This window comes from Jaculus jaculus, chromosome 4 (assembly GCF_020740685.1).
Source record: "Jaculus jaculus isolate mJacJac1 chromosome 4, mJacJac1.mat.Y.cur, whole genome shotgun sequence".
Taxonomy (NCBI): Eukaryota; Metazoa; Chordata; class Mammalia; order Rodentia; family Dipodidae; genus Jaculus; species Jaculus jaculus.
The window spans coordinates 129078459-129099301 of record NC_059105.1 but is presented as its reverse complement, the minus strand read 5'-3'; the positions used below and the strand labels follow the sequence as shown (position 1 = coordinate 129099301).

Genomic DNA, 20843 nt, shown 5'->3' with positions numbered 1-20843 from the left:
TATGGTCTATTTTAGAGAATGTTCCATGTGCTGGTGAAATTAGTGTATATTCTACAGCATTTGTATGAAATGTCCTGTATATATCTGTTAAGTCCATTCCTTCTATGACCTCATTTAGTCCAGATGCCTCTCTGTTTATTTTTTCCTGGGATGACCTTTCAATTGATGAGAGTGGGGTGTTAAAGTCACCAACCACCACTGTGTTTGGTGTTATCTGTGACCTTAGTTCTAATAGTGTTTTTGACGAATTTGGGAGCCCCCATGTTAGGTGCATATATGTTTAGGATTGTAATGTTCTCCTGTTGGAGTGTGGCCTTAATCAATATAAAGTGACCTTCCTTATCTTTCGTGACTAACGTTGGACTAAAGTGTACCCTGTCCGATATTAGGATAGCAACCCCTGCTTGTTTTCTAGGCCCATTTGCTTGAAACACTGTCTTCCAACCTTTCACCCTAAGATAATGTCTACCCTTTGTAGAAAGGTGAGTTTCTTGGAGACAACAAATTGTAGGATCCTGCTTTTTAACCCAGTCTGCAAATCTATGTCTTTTCTTTGGGGCATTGAGGCCATTGATATTAAGAGATATTATTGAAAGCTGTGTATTTATGTTTGCCTTTTTTTTTTTTTTTTGTGGTTCTAGTTCTACCTGTGCTCTGTCCTGTTAACTAGTATTTGAGTATTGCTTGTTTTTTCTAGGTTCCTTATATGTGTGGTTTTCCTTTTCTTCAGCATGGAGGATTCTATCAAGTATTTTCTGTAGAGCTGGTTTTGTCTTCACATACTCCTATAACCTGCTTTTGTCATGGAATGTCCTTATTTATCCATCTATTTGAATGGATAACTTTGCAGGATAAAGTAACCTTGGTTGACAGTTGTTATCTTTCAGAACTTGGAATATATCACCTCAAGCCCTTCTGGGTTTAAAAGTTTGTGTTGAATAATCTGCTGTAATCCTGATGGGCTTGCTTTTGTAGGTAACTTGATTTTTCTCTCTAACTGCTTTCAATATTTTTTCTTTGGTGTGTGTGTTTGGAAGTTTGATTATAATATTGCAAGGAGAGGTTCTTTCCAAGTTTTGTCTGGCTGGGGTTCTAAAGGCTTCCTGTATCTGCATTGGCACCTCTTTCCCAATTTGGGGGAAATTTTCTTCTATGATTTTGTTGAAGACACCTACTATGCCTTTTGAGTGAAATTCTTCTCCTTCTACTATGCCCTGAATTCTTATATTGGATCTTGTCATAGTGTCCCGAATATCTTGAAATTCCAACTCATACTTTTCTATAAGTTCGTCTTTCTCTTTGTTGGCCTGTATTAGATCTGCGACCTGGTCTTCTAGCTTAGATATTCTGTTCTCCTTCATCCATTCTACTGGTGAGATTTTCTACAGAGTTTTTTATTTCATTAACTGTGTTCTTCATTGCTAGTAATTCTGACTGGTTTTTCTTTATTATTTCTATTTCCTTATTTATGTCTTGTATTGCCTTCTTTATTTCTTGAAATTGGTGTCTTGCATCTTCTTTGATTCCTTTGATTTCCTCTTTAAGTTCCTCTTTGACTCCTTTGATTTGTTCTCTGACTTCTTTGAACATATTTACAATCATTCTTTTGAAATCTTTCTCAGGCATTTCCTCTAACTCGTTCTCACTGGAGGTCATTTCTGATGCATTTATACTTTTAGGTGGATTTATATCGTCTTGCTTTTTAGTGTTTCTTGTGTTATAATGTATATATTTTTGCATCTTGGATTCAGTTAATGCTTGGATTTTCTAGCTAGCTGTGTATTCTTAGCTGTATCAATTGATTTGATGTTATATATTTTCAGGGTAGGCGCTTAAGGTGTTAGATGTGGCTCTTAAGACTCTGAGAGTATCTACAAAGGTGCTCCTAGGGGTTGAGTTTCCCTGCTATGGGAGTATTCAAGTAGGCTAAGTGGAATAAAACACAGGTAGATTCTAAAAGTTAACTAAACACTGTACCCATTCAGTCAAAAACAGCCCCAATATGTATACCAGAGTAGTTATTATAACAACCAGATCCTCTATCAACATAGAGGTTAAGATTTCTGGTCTGTTGAGGGATCCCAGTCAGCTTGTGACCAAGTGAGACCCTTCCCTGGTGTAAACCCTGTTACCTTGGATGAGTTTGGTCTCAGTCAAGTTGCTGCCTGGGTTGTCGAGCTGCTGTTCTGATTTCTGGAGCTGGGCACTGGCTTTTCCTGTGGGGCAAACCAAGCCTGGAAACTGTGGCCCTGCAGATCAGCACCCCCACTGCTGGAACCACTGCTGTGAAAGCTGCCTCTGCTGGGTCTGTCAGCAGCTCAAGCTGCTGCTGCTGAGCCCACTGCTGCAGTTTCCTCTGCTGCTGCTGCTGCTGTAGGTGCCACTTCTGGAGCCACTGCTGTTGCTGAAGCTGCTGCTACTGGGTCTGCTGTTGTTGCTGCTCCTGGGTCTGCCACTGCTGCCGCTCCTGGGTCTGCTGCTGCTGGGGCCACTGGTACCGGTTCCGGAGCTGCTGATGTTGCTGCCGAACTCTGCTCCTGCTTGGGTCCTGCTGTCAGCTCAGGTTGGCGTGGCCCGGTCCCGGGACCACTGCTCTGTTTGCTGGAGCTGGGCTCAGGCAGTGGGAGAGGGGAGGGAGCCGCAGCTGCTCTGGTTCTTTCGCTGTTCCACGTGTTCTTCTACCTCACAGTCTGCTCCTCTGCTAATCATTGCCACTCTCCCTTCACGTTTCCTGAGTTGCGGAGAGCGCTGGTATGAGTGGAAGCTCCCGCACCTGGCTTTTCCTGAGGCTAGAGCCAAGCCCAGCGGCTTGGCTTTCTGGTGTGCCCCGCCGCCACCGTGGTTGGTGGAGCTGCCAGGGCTGCTTTTGCCGGCCTGTGCAGGCTCTGGATTCTCTGGATCTCTCCTACTTCTCCGCTGCTGCTTCAATTTCCTATACACCTCACTTTTTAGTAAAAGTGTGTATTTTGCCGAGTTTTTTTGGTCTTTTTCCCCCCAGGCTGCTTTGGCGTGGTGCCTACATCGCCATCTTAACCGGAAGTCCTTGAAGTTTATTTTTACACATAGGTTTTCATAGGTTTGTAGGGGGAGGAGTCATATTCAGGCCAGAGATCACAGGGTTACTGGCTAAATGCAATTTCTTTGTTTCTTCATCAATTACTGGCAGCACCAGGAGAGGCTGTCACCCAGGCATAATGGCTTCTTCATTTCTGGTAATAGATCATTAGATGAGGAAATAGAAACTTAACTTGCTATATGGCGGTTTCTGTCAACATGGCCGAGGTTTGGTTCATAGCTCCCAACAAGTTCTAGTTTATCCTCCACAAAAATATTTGAGGAATTTTCCTGCAAGTGTAAACTATCAGGTCATTTTCTAGATTAAAACACTTAAGGAGTGTAGTTCAGTGGTAGAAAGCATGCTTACTATGCAAGGGACTTTGGGAATAATCTTCAGCATTAACAAACAAAGAACAAAACCAAAAAAAGAAGAAACTTCTAAGAGCTCTGCTGCTAGGAGTGAACTAAATCAGGATGGTGGAAATAAAAAAGTCAATCAAATGAAACTTACAATGCAAGCATAATCAATAAATAAGATGAGGCAGAAGAATGAATTTCTGAAACAGAAGATATATATGTATATATTCAGAAACAATTAAAGAAAAAACAATCATTGAAAGTGCTAAATGTTCCAAGAACTCTGTAATGCACTCAAGATACTATAAACCTAAGAGTCTGTGAGGTAGAAAAGGAGCTCAGATAAAGTTCAATAGTACAGGCAAATTATTCAATAAAAACACAGTAGAAAAAATTTCAATACACCAACAAACTGAGAGTAAATGAGTATCAAACTAATCAAGCAGATGGAAGCTATAAATAAGCTGGTGTGACCATTTTCATCTTTAATAAAGTAACCAAACCAAAACTGGTTGGAAGAGATAAAGATGCTCTAACAATTCTTAATATTTGTGCACTGAATGTTGGGGGGGGGGTCTAAATTTCATAAAAGGCACTGAAGATCAGATAGATCCTGATACAGTAATAGTAGAAGACTTCTAAATATAGTCTCATCTTCCAAATTAAAAATTTCAATTAAAAAATTAGTGAAGAAACTTCAGAACTAACCTATGGTACTGATAATAAGCTTTAACATATATCTACAGAATATTCGACATGAAATACACATTGTCCTAGTGGCCCAAGGAACTTTCTCAAACTTTGATCACATTATTGGCCACAGAGCAAGCCTTAATAGACATAAAGTAATTGGAACTATTTATTGCATTTTATCAGATCATTATGGAATAAAATGAGAAATGAAGAATAAGAGAAAATATATAAATATTTAGAGACTAAACAATACATGTTTTTATTTATGGCATTGCAAATAAAATTTCTCTTTGCTAACTTGTGTTCCTCCCTCTTGTTTCTCTCCCTCCTATACCCCCTTTTCCCATTTTCCCTCCTTATACTTACATGTCACATGTATCCTTTTATCCCTTCTTCCCCCATCTTCTAGCTCATCTCTGGATATTTCTTTTTTTGATTATAGTTCTTTGCTTATAGGTTTTATCCATATTTGTTTCCTCCATATATATTTACTTATAGATATTACAAGTTAAGAACTGCCTATCAGAGAGAAAATGCAGTTTTGGTTTTGGTAAGTTTGATTCATATCACTTAATGTGATTTTTCTTTTTTACAGACCCATCCATTTTATTGCACATTTTTTTCCATTCTGCTGAATAAAATTCTCTTGTGTGTGTATATATACATATGTGTGTGTGTATGTGTATGTATGTATGTATATATATACATGTATATATATACATACATACATATATATGCCATTCCCAATTCTTAGCTATTCTAAATAGAGCTTCAATAAACATGGATGTGCAAGTATTTCTGTAGTAGAATGTGGAATCCTTAGAGCATATTCCCAAGAGTGGTGTGACTGGGTCATATGGGAGATCTATTTCTAATTTTTTGAAAGAATTCTTTTCCAACTTCCATAATGGCTGAACTATTTTGCACTCCCATCAACAATGGATAAAATCCACCTCTTTGCATATCTTCAGACTGGAATTTCCCAAACATACCTTAGGGCTGGACCATAGAACTGCCCGCAGTGACACCTCCTCCAGCCAGGAGTCTGGAGCTCTAAGTTTTTCTATTGGGGGAAATCCATTCAAACCATCATAGATGGTATCTCAAACTTGCTTTGATTAGTATTTCCCTCGTGGCTAGGGATGTTGAACATTTTCTTAAGTACTTCTTGTCCAGTTGTGATTCTTGTTTTATGAACTATGTAGTCCCATTTATTGATTCTTTGGGCTCTTTCCTGTGTTATTGAAATTCTGTTCCGAAAGTTTTTTGCTTATGCTTGTATTCTGTATGCTCTCTAGTGCTTTGTGTTTCTGGCTTTAGATTGGGGTCGTTAGTCCATTTGACTTGCAATTTATATAATGAAAGAAGTATGGATCTAATTTCATTTTTCTGCAGGTAGATATCAAATTTTGCCAGTAGCATTTGTTAAATAAGCTGTCTTTTCTCCACTAAATATTTTTGGCCCATTTCTCAGTGTAGCCAAAGCACTATGGTTTAATTTGTGGGGTATCTTTTCTGTTCCATTGGTCTATTTGTCTGTTTTGGTGCCAGTACCATACTGACTTTATTACTATTGTCCTGTAGTATAATTTTAGATTGAGTGTTATGATATTTCCTTCTGTGTTCTTTTTTCCTTAGGATTACTTTGGCTAGTTTTGATCTCTCGTGGTTACATAAAAATTCTTGGATTTTTTTTTTTTTGTTTTTGCACTCTGTGAGAAACATCATTGGAATGTTTAAGAGAATTGCTGTGAACGTATAGGTTTTTGCTGTTGTTGTTGAACAGCTATTTTCATGTTAATTCTGCCAATCCGGGAACATTTTACTAGCCTTTCAAATAAAATGACTGAGAGATTTATTTGTGACAGACAAGGCCAGAATTACTCCCCTCAGTGAAGCCCGTGTCCAGTGAGCCATACTCCTTTCTCCTCAGGGCCAGGCGGCCGGCCAGCGGCGCGGACGGCCAGCTCGCGCCTTCCCTTCCGCGCTGAAGCGGGAAGCTCTTCCGGCCAGGCCCGTTTCCGCCCGGCGCCGCGCTCGCCGACTGCGCATGTGCGGCGCGGTGGGCGCCATCGGCCATGGCAGCCGCCGCCTTGCTGCGCCACTTCCCGCTGCTTCTTCCTCAGAACCGCGCGAGGACGGCGTACGAGGGGTTCATCTCGGCTCAGGTACCCGCGGCGGCGGGAGGAGGCGGGGCCGGGCCGGGCTGGCGGCCCCCACGGTCGGAGTGCTGGCGGCCGTGGCCGGAGCGCTTTTCGGATGGGAAGCCCCGCCGAGCGGCCGGCCGCGCGGCTCTGTTGTCGCGGGCTCGTGGGAGACGTGGGCCCCGACGGACGCACGCGCGGATTCCTGCGGCCCTCGGAGTGTGCACTTAGTAACACTTAGCCACTTAGATGCACAGAGCACGCGTGGTCATTGTCTCATTTCTCAGCCCGGGGGAGAATTTAGAAGAGAGCAGAACCCAGCCACGTTGTTCTTGTTTGACAGTTGACATCAAGACCTGGGAATCAGGTTAAGTGGCTTGTCGGTGGTTTCCAGTTTCTACTTTCCACTTTGTATTAAGTTACCTTAGGTTAGGATTTTGAGTAGAGACTTCCCTTCTCTCAACTTCACACTCCACTGCTTGCTGCCTTCCCCATAAAACGATAGAGGTGATCTCCTAGACGTTCTGAGGGTATTTATCATCCATTTGTTGAATGAAACTTTTACTTGTCTCAAAGAGCACTAGTGGATTTTACCAGAATGATCTATGATTCAGTAAAGATTATAGACACCAAACTTGGGATGTGACCATCACAGAAAGTATAGGTTAAAATTCATTATCATGTAAAGAAAAAAAAAATCATCCACCTCTATTTCCTCAGTTATTGAATTATCAGTTAAAGCGTGACTCAAGGTCAGAGAAACATTTAGGACGGTTCAAGTTTTGTGTGGTACTGGGACTGAATCTTGTGCGCTCTGGCAAACACTCCACCACTGAGCTAAGTCATCAGCCCTGAAGAATGTATTTTGTATTGTAGATTTATATCTGCTACAGCCCCCGAGGAAACATATGCAGCCGTCAGAATCAGATGAAAAATATTGACCATGCTGTAGTTAACATTCCTTACACAGCTTATTAAATTGTAACCTATACATGAATTGTCTAAAAATATTTTCTACAGGTGTTAAACATAGAGAAAAGTGTTAAATGTGAACAAAGAATTTCAGTATACCTTTACCCAAACCAACCAGTTTCTATTTGCTCCCTTTGACTTATTCTGAGTGTAGACTATTCTGCATAGATATTTTCCTGACTCTTTTGAGATTAGATCAGTACCCCTTTATCCATAAACACTTGAGCATATAATTCATAAGAACAAGAACACACTCAAACATGACCTCAGCAAAATTACTAAAATCAGGACATTAAATCATTCATTAACATTTCCTACCCATTACCTAATCATGATAGAATGACATTGTCTAATCTAGAGCCTGTATTTTGATTATGGCACAGTTATGTTCTTTATACTTCTTCCACCCACTGCTATTTGATATAAAATCCCACATTATCTTCATTGTCATGTTTCTCTCTTTCTGTATTGTGTGTAGTACATGGTGCTTGTGCTAATGGTTTGTGCAGATATGTGTGTGTTTTGTGCACGCATGCAGAGCTCAGATGAGGAAGTCCTTTGTTGCTGCTCCACTGTATTTCTTAAAGATAGGGTCTCTTCATGAACCTGGAGAGTTATGGGTTTTTGGTTAAACTGGCTGAAGAGGAAGCCCTAGCAATCCTGTTGGCATCCTCTTCAGGGCTGGGGTTACAAGCATGCATGACTATTCCTGGCTTTTTTTCTTTAAAAAAATTTAAAATCATTTAGTTTGATGGGAAGGTGTCTATGTAACTTTAGGATTTCAACTAAAGGAAATGTCTTTATTTGAAAACTTGAGGATATCATGTAGTGGGTAATAGCACTGAATTTGGCATAAGACTTAATGACCTTATTTACAACTTCCAAGAAATCCTCAGCAATTTTTTGTGGTGCTTGGATTGCAAACACCTCAGCTTTTGTGCATACACTTCTAATCTCTGCTCCAGTGCTATTTGGACACAGTCATGCTAACAATTCAAATCTACTGTCTTTCAACACTCATTGAACAAGCATGAGTCTTAAAAGATGTGAGTCCAACCCTCTGAATCAGGTAAGCTAAATTCAGTCTTTCTGTCCAACCTTAATGAATGTTGGATCAAATATCAGGTCTGTGAGTGGCCGTTAGCACCTTGATTTTGCATTGGGGATCAAAGTCATTCAGCTGATTGATCAGTTCCAACATTGCTCTCTGAACTTTCATTGTCACCTCCCACACTATCATGAAACCACCCCCTCCAGTGGCATCAATTTCATCAATGAAGATAAAGCAGGGGTTTTGTTGTTGTTCTAGCCATTTCCAAAAGTTTATGAACCAAAATATTTGAGCCCCTTCACCAATGCATTTTTGTACAAATTCAGATCCAGTAACTCAAATGAGGCAAGCTTCAGTCCCTATTAACAAAAGCCCATCTCTAGCACAGAGTGTCTTGCCTGTGCTCATGGAGGTTAACAAACTCTCTGCATGAAGTTCTGGGGTTTCAACTACCTCCTGCAGTTTCTCAGTCTATTCCTTACAGCCATGAACATCACTGTATGCGACATCAGGCTTTTCTTCTGTCTGCATCATCGTAACTGTTGGGTCAATCTTAGGAGGTAACCAAATGTGAATTTGATACTTATTTCTGCCCACTTTCATCTTTTCTTCAATGTCAGTAGGTGCTACCTGGTTGCTGAGATCCACCACAACCTTGACAAACTGCTTCACATTAATCAGCATTAATTATCTTTGTACACAAAAGTTTTCAGTAAGGCAATGTCCCCTTCATCCTGAGTTTGAATGGGTTTGTAGTCCTTTTTGTTCCCAGGTAATCTGCCATTTTAGAAGATGCAAGTACCTCAGTTCCTTGGTGATTACACAGCTCCTTCCTTACTGCTACTGGTGATTGCATATACCTTTTTATTTTGTATGTGGTTCTGGGGATCAAACTCGGGAACCCACTGAGCCATCTACCCAGTCTTGCTGTTTCTTTAATACGGATTTTTTTTTTTTTTTTTTCCGGTAGTGCAGGAAAAGCAACAAGTAGAAAAGTAGGAAAGAGTTGAACACAACACTGAGATATACACTGAAGAAATCTTTCTAGAAATTCCTGTTTGGGAGAGAGAGGATAGAAAGAAAGAGACAGATGAGTGTATGCATCAGGGCCTTCAGCCACTATAAATGGGCTCCAGTCAGTGTGTCACCTTGTGCATCTGGCTTACATGGGCTCTGGGGAATTGAACCTGGGTACTTTGGCTTTGTAGGCAAGTGCTTTAACCACCAATCCATTTCTCCTGCCCTGCTACCTCTATTTTTGAGACAGGGTCTTATTGTTTTGTTACTGTTTGCCCACCAGTTTAGGTGATCTCTGAGCTTCAGGATTCTCCTGGTTCTCCCTCCCTTTGCTGTAGGGGCATTGAGTTCACAGATACGTGCTCCTTTGCCTCTGTCTAGCTTTATGTAGGTGCCAAAGAATTCATGTGGGGCCAGTAATTTCACAAGCACGTGGCTTTAATCCTTGAGCCACCCTGTCTCCCTTTTAAGAATATAAACTCTTAGGTAAAATGTCACTTACTGTGTATTTGGTATTTCTTCACAGTTAAATTCAGGTCATGGATATGGACAAAGATACCCACAAGGAGAATGTTGTAGTCTTCTCAAGGCCTATGAGTTTAGTTAGTTCATCATTAATGATAAACTTTAATTCCCTTCTTAGGGTGATGTGGCATTTTCCTTTGGTGAATATCAGATACTTTTGAGGAGGTAATTTGAGGCATGATATATTATATATTCCATTTTTTTTTGTTTGTATTTTGAGGTAGGGTCTCCTTCTAGCTCCCAGTTTTAGAAGTCTTGTCTTTTGCTTAAGTTTGTTAATATAGTGATGTTTGTCAAATGTTGCTATTATAACACTGTCATTTCTTCTACATTTATGATTTACTATAAGGAGTACTTTCCCTTCCTTCTCTTATTTTTTTCTCCTCAGAATATGCCTGTGTGCAAAAAAATAAAATGATTATCACCCCTAATTTTGTCTGCAGTATGCAATATTTGTCCAACAAGAGCACATTTTTATTTATAGTTTTAAAACTCTTTCATTTTTCTCTTTTTTTTCAAAGTGTCCTGTAGATACTGGTGGGTAGTGTTCATCACCATTTTTTTTTTTTATTTTAACAAGCATTATTTTTTTATTTACTTGAAAGAGAAAGAGGGAGAGATGGTGGAAGTGAGAGAGAGAGAGAGAGAAAGAATGGGCATGCCAGGGCCTCTAGCCTCTGCAAATGAATTCCAGACACATGTGCCACCTTGTGTCTTATGTGTCTGACTTATGTGGGTTCTGGGGAATCAAACATGGGTCTCTGGCTTTTCAGGCAAGTACCATAACTGCTAAGCCATCTCTCCAGACTATCAGTTCTATTTTCTTTTTATTTATTTATTTTTAATTTTTTTATCGACAACTTCTATACTTACAGACAATAAACCATGATAATCACCCCTCCACTTTCCCCTTCATAGCTCCACTCTCCATCATATCACATCCCGCTCTCTGTTAGTCTCTCTTTTATTTTGATGTCGTCATCTTTTTCTCCTATTATGAGGGCCTTGTGAAGGTATTGCTAGGCACTGCAAGGTCATGGATGTCTGCCTGGATATTTGCATTGTAAGGAGTCCTACCCTTCTTTTGGCCCTTAAATTCTTTCCACCACCTCTTCAGCAATGGACCTTGAGCCTTGGAGGGTGTGATAGAGATGTTTCAGTGCTGGACACTCCTCCATCACTTCTCAGCACTATGTTGCCTTTTGGGTCATCCCATTATTCACTGCCATCTGAAAAGAGAATCTTCTCTAACCAAAAGTGAGAGTAGCATTAATATATGAATATTAACATTAAGTGTAGTGCTTTCAGGACATTTAGGTGAGCATAATATGTGCATTTATCCAGACAAGAGCAGGCTTTGTACCCCTACGGTCATGACCTCCTCTGCCATAGGCTTCTGATTAAGTTTTTCAGTACTAGGTGTGTATTCCCTCCATAGACTGGGCCTCCAGTTTAATTAGAGAGCAGTTGGTTTCTCCCAGAGTAGGCATGCCACTATTGCACCTGTTCAGTCATTTGGCTTGTCTGGCCAAACTTGAGGCTCCATTGTCCACTGTTTTCACTGCTGGTGACTTTTGTCTCCCATAGGGCTTCAGACAGTGCAGCTTTTTCCAGCTGTCAGTTGGCTGTTCTACAGGGAGAATGTTTTCAGCTCAGCACCAGCTGATTTCTCAGTGATCTTGCTGCCCATGCATGTGAAGTCTTTAGCAGTAGTGTCTTATCATTTGTTACTTGTAGGAAAACAAGGGCCTTGGCAATAGCCTATAATGTTTTGGAAGAAACAGGGACCTCTCTGACCAAGAATGCACTAGAAGGTATCCCATCCCTGACACTGAAGATTTTGTAGTAATCTATGGCTTCTGGATGCACCATTATCCAAAAGAGTAGGCTTTCAAGAATTTTGATTGACTTCTCTTATACAGTCTCTTTCCCTGGCCTCACTTAGGCCATTCCACTCTCTGCAATCTGTTCCTCTACTTACTTATATACAATATTATTCCCTAAAGTCCTTCTCTTTCCTCCTTCCCTTATAGCCTTTGTCTAGCTTACTGGCCTCTGCTGTTGACTTTTGGTTACAGCTCTCACACAAGTCTAAACATTTGTAGCTAGGATCAGCATATGAGAGAGAACATACAGTGTTTGGCTTTCTGGGCCTGGGTTACCTCACTTAGTGTAATCCTTTAAAGATCCATCAATTTCCCTGCAAATTTCATTATTTCATTTTTCTTTAGCACTGAATAGAACTCCATTGTGTAAATGTACCACATTTTTATTATCCATTTACCTTTTGAGGCACATCTAGGTTGGTTCCATTTCCTAGCTATTGTGAATAGAGCAGCAATAAACATGGTTGTGCAAATATCTCTAAGGCAGTGAGAAGAGTCATTAGGATATAGGCCTAGGAGTGCCACAGCTGGATCATATGGTAAATCTATTTTTAGCTGTCTCAAGAACCTCCATGCTGATTTCCAAAATGGCCATACCAGACTACATTCCCACCATCAGTGTAGTTCCATTTTTTCCTCATCCGCACCAACAGTTATTGTTACTTGCTTTCTTGATGGTAGCCATTCTGACAGGAGTGAGATGGAATCTCACAGTAGTTTTAATTTGCATTTTCCTGATGTCTCAGACCATTTTTTGAAACTTCATAATTTCTATTTGTAGGTCTCTACCTAGGAGCTATAAAATAGAAAGTCTTTATACTTTTCTTTTAAAAGGATTTTTTGATTTCTTATTTCAAATTCTGTTACAATTTCTACTTTTGTGGCATTGCAGTTAGTATCTTTACAAAATGACTATGCTGGAATTTGTATACTTTTTGTGCTTTGTTATCAGGTTTTATGTGAATGAATTATTTGTGATTAAAAAGCGAGTGTACTCTGATTCTTCATTCTTGAGTGAGCTTTGGTAGCTTGAGTCAATTGAAAATTGTTTATTTCATCCAGGCCTTTGAATCTTAAATTATCTCTAATTTAGTTAGTTAAATTGGTATTAGTTCTAATGTTACTTTATTCATTTGATGTCCTTAGGATCTGTGATGATGTTTCTTGCATTGCTAACTTTTGCCGTGTAACTGCACTAAACCCCAGTTGCTTAAAATATAAAACATTAATTATCTCTATTCCTGTTGTTAGACATGAGGGAGCAACTTAGTTGTTGATTCCTGATTAGAATCTGTTATGAACTTTACATCAGTGAACATCTCCCTTAGAGTAGATCAACAATTTATATTCCACTTGAAGAAATGATAAGATTTTGTAGATTTTGTCTATCTAAGGTTGACTAGAGAACTTGACTCCCAAGATTATTTATACACACAGCTCTTGGCTAGAAGCATCAGTTTCTCATTGGCATCTTCTTTATTTTATTGGCTGCAATAAAGTTTGTTAAGTCCATTCATGCTCAGAAACAAAAAGGTGAATTTCCAACTCATAAAGGTAGAAATATCAGGTATTTTATGAATATATTTAAAAATGCTTTCTGTTCTAATTCCAGCTATTGGTATAATTTGTCTTTACAGAGATTGGATAGAGATTTATATATTTCATTGAGCAGTTCAAGGAATTTGGTACTTTTTTCCATTTTCCAGTATTTTTGTTCTTATTTAATTTGTGATTCAAATCTTATCATTTCTTCAACTGGAATATAAATTGTTGATCTACTCTAAGGGAGATGTTCACTGATGTGAAGTTATGCATAAGTGTTGTGTTAGTGTCACACATATTTCATTATGTTGAGGTTTCTTTTCCATTTAGTTCAAATGGTTTTTTTCCTTCTTTTCTTGGCATTATGACTTTATTTATTTATTTATTTGTTTTTATTAGTTATGTACACAGTATGTATACAGTCATGTTGGTAACATTATTAGCCTCCTCCTTGTCCTCTCCCTTCTGCAGGTATCCTCCTCATTGGGGAACATGGGTCATGTATTTTGAGGTTAGCCATCAGTTATGGGTAAGAGGCAATGTCTCTGTGTATAATGCCCCAACTTGTGGCTCTAACAATCTTTCTATCCCCTCTTCCACAAATTTCCCTGAGCCATGTTGGGATTGTTTTGGGTCTACTTCAGTGATGAGGTCTTGGGAACCTCTGTGGCTGTGGATATCTGGTTTGGTGGGAGTTGAGTGCTCCTTCACCCTTGTGCTGGTACCAGGTTCACCAAGAAAGCAGCTCTTGCTCATTTCCTCAGTTACTCTTCTTTTCAGTGGGGCCTTGTTGAGGTGCGATGGGCTGATTCTATCCTCAGGATCTGTGTCCACCTGAAAAAGAGAAGCAATTTTTCCAATAGAGAGTGAGGTCAGCACCAGATAAATTGGAAAACCATTATTTTAGAGATAATTCAATAGGTGTAGGCTCTCTTGTAGCCCATAATTGGTGGGAGTTTGATAGTGGAGAGTGGGCTTGTTTTTTGAATTTGGTTCTGACTTGTTTCCCAACTCCAGCTATGGGTTCCGTTCCACTGAGCAGATCAATTAGCCAAATCAAGAGCAATTTCTTTTTTTCTTTTGAACTTTTTAAAAATAAAATTCCCTGAACCTTGGTGAGTATGTTTTAAGTCTACTTCAGTGATGAACTTTTAGGAGCCTCCGAACTTCTGCTTTGGTATGTGTTGATATCCCCAGCTTCTGTCTTCTTCACTCTGGCACTGATTATCAGGCTTACCATGGAGGCAGCATGCTTCCTTGTCTCCCATTTCCTCTTGGGTTTCACCCTGGCTTAGACTGAGATGTGAAGGGTATTTTATTTCCTCAGGTCTTGTTACCTTCTAAGAAAGAAAAAAACAGGTTCTCCAATAGAGAGTGAAGTCAGCATAGGTTAAATTGGATAAGTGTTATTAATTTAGGGAGAGTTTGATGGATATAGCTCCTCTTTTACCCAAAGAATAGTGGGAGCATGACATTGGAGATCATAATCTTTGTCTCCATAGGAGTCTGACCTGGTTTCTAGTTTCAGATATGGGTTCCTTTCCATTGAATGGATCTCCTAGCCAGTCAGAAAGCCATTGGTTACCCACCAAGGCTGTGTGCCACTGTTGCACTGGTGTGTATTTCTTTTTTTAAAATTATTTATTTATTTATTTATTTGAGAGCGACAGACACAGAGAGAAAGGCAGATAGAGGGAGAGAGAGAGAATGGGCGAGCCAGGGCTTCCAGCCTCTGCAAACGAACTCCAGATGCATGCGCCCCCTTGTGCATCTGGCTAACGTGGAACCTGGGGAACCGAGCCTCAAACCGGGGTCCTTAGGCTTCACAGGCAAGCGCTTAACTGCTAAGCCATCTCTCCAGCCCTGGTGTGTACTTCTTATCAGGCTGGTTGCCTCTGAGTAGCCCAAACCCCTCCTTGCTCACACTGTTGGTCACTTTCCCCCAGTAGCTCATGGAGTGCTTTCCAGCATTAGATGGGCTGACTTTCTGGGGACTGCCTCCTTTCTTGATTCCAGCCAGGTCTCTGTGTTCTGTGTCAGGAGCATATTGTGTCTTGAGCAACAGGGTCTTACCTTTTACCTCAGGCGGGTAATCAAGTGTTTTGACAGAAGCTTGTCTTGTTTTGGGGATCTTTTAGGTCTCTCTGGTCAACAGCTCAGTGTGGGTAGCACCTACTTTTGTAATTGTGTCAGGTCAGAGCCAACATTTTTTAAGGTTAGGCTTCATCCCAACCTCTCCAAGGGCCTTCTTTTCAGGTGTTCCCTCTTTACTCTTATTGAGGGTTACATCTTTTAGTCTGCCTTCAAGGAGAAAGGTTTCTGTGGTACTAGTTCATTTTGGGTTTAGTTTTATGTTTTATTTCCCTCCACCCTTCTCCCCCCCCCCCCCACTTCTGTCCCTATTGTCTGGTCCTCAAGTGTCTATCCGGTATGCCAGCACCTCAGGCTGATCCAGGTGAGGAACTGCAGATGAGTGAAAACATGTATCATTTGTATTTCTGTGATTGCATGTATTCACTGAGTATGATCTCTTCGAAGTCCATCCATTTTCCTACAAATTTCATTGTATCATTTTTTTCTTATTGCTGAGTAGAATTCTGTAGTGTGTATGTACCACAACTTCATTATCCATTCCTCCAGTGATGGGCACTTGGGTTGATTCCTTTTCTTAGGTATTATGAATTGAGCAACTATAACGGTTGAAAAAATATCTCCGTAGTGAAGCACAGAGCATTTAAAGTAAATGCCTAGTAGGAATAACTGGGTTTGTTGGTAGTTCTATATGCATCTTTTTCAAGAACCTCCATATTGATTTCCATAGTGGTTATGCAAGGTTGCATACCTACCAACAGTGAAAAAGGTATTCTCTTTCCCCACATTCCTGCCAACATTTGTTGTCATTTGATTTTTTAGATATTTTATTTTATTTAGTTATTTTTGGGTTTTTGAGGTAGAAACCCTGGGCTCTAGCACAAACTGACCTGAAATTCACTATGAAGTCTCAGGGTGGCCTTGAATTCACAGTAATCCTCCTACTTCTCCCTTCCAAGTGCTGGGATTAAAGGCATGAGCCAGTATGCCTGATTTATATATTTTATTTTATTTTTTATTTATTTGAGAGAGAGAGAGAGAAAAAGAGAGAGAGAGAGAGAGAGAGGGAGGGAGGGAGGGAGGGAAGGAGGCAGGCAGGCAGAACAGGAGAGGGAGATTGAGAATGGGCCTCCAGGAACTGCAAACAACTCCAGATGCATGTGCCACCTTGTGCATCTGGCTTACATGGGTCCTAGAGGAAATGAACTGGGGGCCTTTGGCTTTGTAGGCAAGTGGCTTAACTACTTAGCCATCTCTCTAGCCCTCATTTAATTTTGTAATGATTACCCTCCTTATTGGAGTAACATGGAATCTCATAGTTATTTTAATTTGCATTTTTCCTGATGACTAGGGATGTAAACATTTTCTTAAATAGGTATTCACTATTTGTATTTCTAAGAGTTCCCTAGTCAGTTGTCTGCCTCATTTTTTGAGTGGATTATGTGAATTTTTTATTTTTTTTATTTATTTTTTTTTTTTGTGAGGTAGGGTTTCACTCTAGTCGAGGCTGACCTGGAATTCATTATGTAGTCTGAATGTGGCCTTGAACTCATGAAGATCCTCCTACCTCTGCCTCCTTAGTGCTAGCATTAAAGGCGTGTACCACCACACCCTGCTTTGTTTGAGATTTTATTGTTTAGTTTTTTGATTTCTTTGTAGATTCAAGATATTAGGCTGCTGTCAGTGGTGTAAGTGGTGAAAATTTCTTTCATTTTGTGGGTAATTTATTGGCTCTGATTATGGTATATTTGTCTGTGCAAAAGCTTTTTTAACTTTATGAGATCCCATTAGCTAGGGTATTGTTCAGGAAGTCTTTCCCCATTCCTGTATCATGGAGAGTTCCGCCTGTTTATCTTCCAGCAGGAGAAGAGTTTCAGGTGTAATAGTGTGGTTTTTAATTCATTTGGACTTGATTTGGTATATGGTGAGATATGTCTAGTTTCATTTTTCTACATGTGGTTATCCAGTTTGTCCAACACCATTTGTTGAAGATGCTGTCTTTTCTCCAGTGTACGTTATTGGCACCTTTGTTAAAGATCAAGTAGTTGTACCTATTTGACTTAAGGGCTGGGTCTTCAATTCTGTTTCGTTGGTCTATATTTCTGTTTTCATGCCAGTACTATGCTGTTTTTATTACTATGGCTTTGTAATGTAGCTTTAGATCAGGTGTAATGATAGCTCCAGATATGTTTCTTTTGTTGAGGATATATTTGGATATCTGAGTCCTGCTGCTATTCCATATGAATATTGAGATCATTTTTTAAATCTCTGTTTAGTATGATGTTGGAATTTTAATTGGTATTGCATTAAATCTGTATATTGCTTTTGGTAGAATTGCCATTTTCACAATATTAATTCTACCTAACTAGGAACATGGGAGGTCTTTCTATCTGCTGAAGTCCACCTCAGTTTCACTCTTGAGCATTTTTATATTTTTATTACATTGGTCTTTCACATCCTTGGTTAGTGTTCTTCCAAGGTATTTAATATTTTTATTGCTAATGAAAATGGAACATTTCTCTTTATATTTATCCTTTTCATATAGAAAAGCTATTGATTTTTGTGCATTAATTTTATATCCTGCCCCTTTACTGAAGGATTTAATTACCTTTAGAAGTTTTGAGATGGAGACTTTCAGCTCATTTATATACAGGATCATGTCATCTCCAAATAGAGGTAACTTGACTTCTTCCTTTCCAACTTGTGTCCCTTTTATTTCTTTCTTTCTCCTGTCTTATTGCTTGGGCTACTATTTCTAGTGCTATGTTGAAGAGCAGTGGTGAGAGTATGCACTGCTGTCTTATTCTCAATCTCAATGAGAACTCCTTGAGGCTGTCATTAAGTATTATTTGGGCTTTAGGTACTTTGTATATAGGCTTTCTTTTCTCTCTAGCGTTTTGATCATGAAGTGAGGTCGTATTTTCTCAAAGGCCTTCTCTGCATCTTTTGAAATGATCATGTTGTTTTTTGTGAGTAAGTTTATTTATGTGGTATATTATGTTGTTCAATTTTCATATGTTGAACCATCCTTGTATCCCTGGGATGAAGCCTACTTGCTGTTTGTCCTAGAGATTTATTTACAGCACTTATTTTGAGTTGTAAAGTCTAGAAGCACAGTGCTGACATCTTACCAGCTTTTGATGGAGGACCTTCTTGCTGCATCATAACATAACAAAGGGCATCATATGGTAAAACAGGGAAAGCATACTACTGGGTTTTGTTTCTTCTTCTTATAAAGCTATAGATGCCATTCCTGAAGCTACATATAGCATCATGGCCTCATCCAGTGTGGCTTTGAGGTTTAAGTTTCCATTTCAAGAATTCTAAAAGACCTGCTGTTTCTATAGCAGTAATTTTTTTTATTGATTAAAAAAATTTTTATTCATTAGTTTTGTATTCAGCAAGTACAGTCAGTTTGGTACCATTATTAGACTCATCCATGACCTACCCCCTCCCCATTGGCTCCTCCTTGTTGAGGTATATGGTCGTGCATTGTGGAGTTAGCCCACAGTTATGGGTAAGATAAATGTCTCTGCATATCATGACCCAACATGTGGCTCTGACATTCTTTCTGCCCTTTTCATTTATTTTTAGGAAGTTGCTTAAAGGTTTTATAGTCTATATCTTAAGCCTATCATAATCTACATCATATACTTGAATTCTATTTGTGTGTTGGTTTCCCATGTAACTTTATCTGTCTTCATCTCTCTCTCTCTCTCTCTCTCTCTCTCTCTCTCTCTCTCTGTGTGTGTGTGTGTGTGTGTGTGTGTGTGTGTGTGTATGTATGTATGTATGTATGTATGTGTATGTATATTTGCTGTCAGGTTTACCATGTGGATTTTTATTTTTAACAGTCCAATTTTACTACAGGATACTTCTATTTCATATCTTCTGGCCTTTTGTTAATGTTGTTACCTACTTTATTTCTGTTTATGTAATAGCTCCCATAGTTATTTGTTTTCATTGAAATAATTCTTTATCAGCAAATGTCACAATAAATTTTCTCCTTGGACAACATGGGTGTGTATCTGTTCACCCTAGCTAGGGCTTAGTACCACCAAAATATGATTTCCAGAAAAGCAGTTTTAGGGAACCAGTGAGTTTATTGGGGTTACTTACAGAGCAGGGTGAGGAGCTGCTTACGAGAGCAATAGATGACTCAAAGGTAGTTGCCTTCTGAAGGGTTAATGAAGCCCTAAAGTTGCATGAATAAAGTTCTGAAGTTGCTGAAACCAGCCAGGCCTAAAACAGGTTTGGGAATGAAGGTCAAATTCCTTGATAATGGCATTTTCCCAGACATTGGGCCTTAAAAAGTAACAAATACCTGTTCAGTGTGAAACCACTGTTCTATACAATAACATATTCATATCCCGAAGATAGTACAGTATAATCAAAAACTGTAACTGTCTCATCAGCAAGGTTAATGCCCTTGTTCCTGTCTTGTTTTCCCTTACCCATGTTCTTGCTTACATTGTTCTCACCCCTCATTTTGTATAAAAGTCTACTCAGCAGTAAATACACCACTGCAACCTCAAGCTTGAGCAGAAGTCTCTCAGTCATTTCACTACTTAGTTACCCACCATGGCTGTGTGTCACTATTGAACTCATGTGAGCATCACATCATGTTGTTTGCTTCTGAGTCGCTTAGACTTTGAGTTGCTTGGACAGATGTTGGCTGCTTTCCCTGTTAGCTCATGTAGCACCTACCAGCACTAGATGGGCTAATTGTCTGGGAACTGGCTCTCCTCCGGTTTCCAACCAGGTCTCTCCATGGTCTGTGCCAGCAGCGATTGGTGTATTCAGCAGTAGGGTCTTCCCATTAACCTCTGGTGGGTAATCAAGTGCTCTGACAGAAGTCTTTCTTGTTTGTTTTGGGAAATCTAGTAGGTCTCTCTAATCAACAGCTCATTCTGGATGTACCATGTTGTTTTTGTCATGTAATGTAGCTTTAGATCAGGTATGGTGATACCACAAGAGGTTTTTGTTGTTGTTATTGTTATTTTTTCTTTTGCTGAGGATATGTTTGGATATCTGAGGCCTTCTACCATTCCGTATGAATTTTGAGATCATTTTTTTCAATCTCTGTGCAGAATGATGCTGGTATTTTTAGTGGTATTGTGTTAAATCTGTATATTGCTTTTGGTAGAATTGCCATTTTCACAGTATTAATTCTACCTATTCAGGAGCATGGAAGGACTTTCTACCTTCTCAAGTCCTCCTCTATTTCTTTCTTGAGTGCTTTTATATTTTCATTATATAGGTCTTTCACATCCTTGGTATAATTGAAGGTATTCAATTTTTTTTTTTTTTTGTTGTTGTTGTTGAAAATGGGACAGCCTCACAAATTTCTTTCTCTGTATATTTATTCTTTGAATATAGAAAAGCTACTGAATTTTGTGCATTGATTTTATGTTCTGCCACTTTGTTAAAGGGATTTATCACCTTTAGAAGTTTTGAGATGGAGACTTTTGGGTCACTTATATATAGGATCATGTCATAGGCAAATAG

General features: G+C 39.5%; 1 protein-coding gene and 1 pseudogene across 2 annotated transcripts in view; one reads left to right on the top strand and one right to left on the bottom strand.

The window, feature by feature from the left end:
* The first annotated feature begins 6165 nt into the window (after positions 1 to 6165).
* Fancl (FA complementation group L) overlaps positions 6166 to 20843 on the top strand; it is a 96795-nt gene continuing 82117 nt past the window's right edge. For both annotated transcript variants that reach the window (XM_045147091.1, XM_004668946.2), the window contains exon 1: positions 6166 to 6275. In XM_045147091.1, coding sequence (XP_045003026.1) covers positions 6186 to 6275 — 90 coding nt within the window. In that variant the 5' untranslated portion in view covers positions 6166 to 6185. The remainder of the gene's footprint in view (positions 6276 to 20843) is intronic.
* On the bottom strand, positions 7947 to 8958 carry LOC123460090 (annotated as a pseudogene).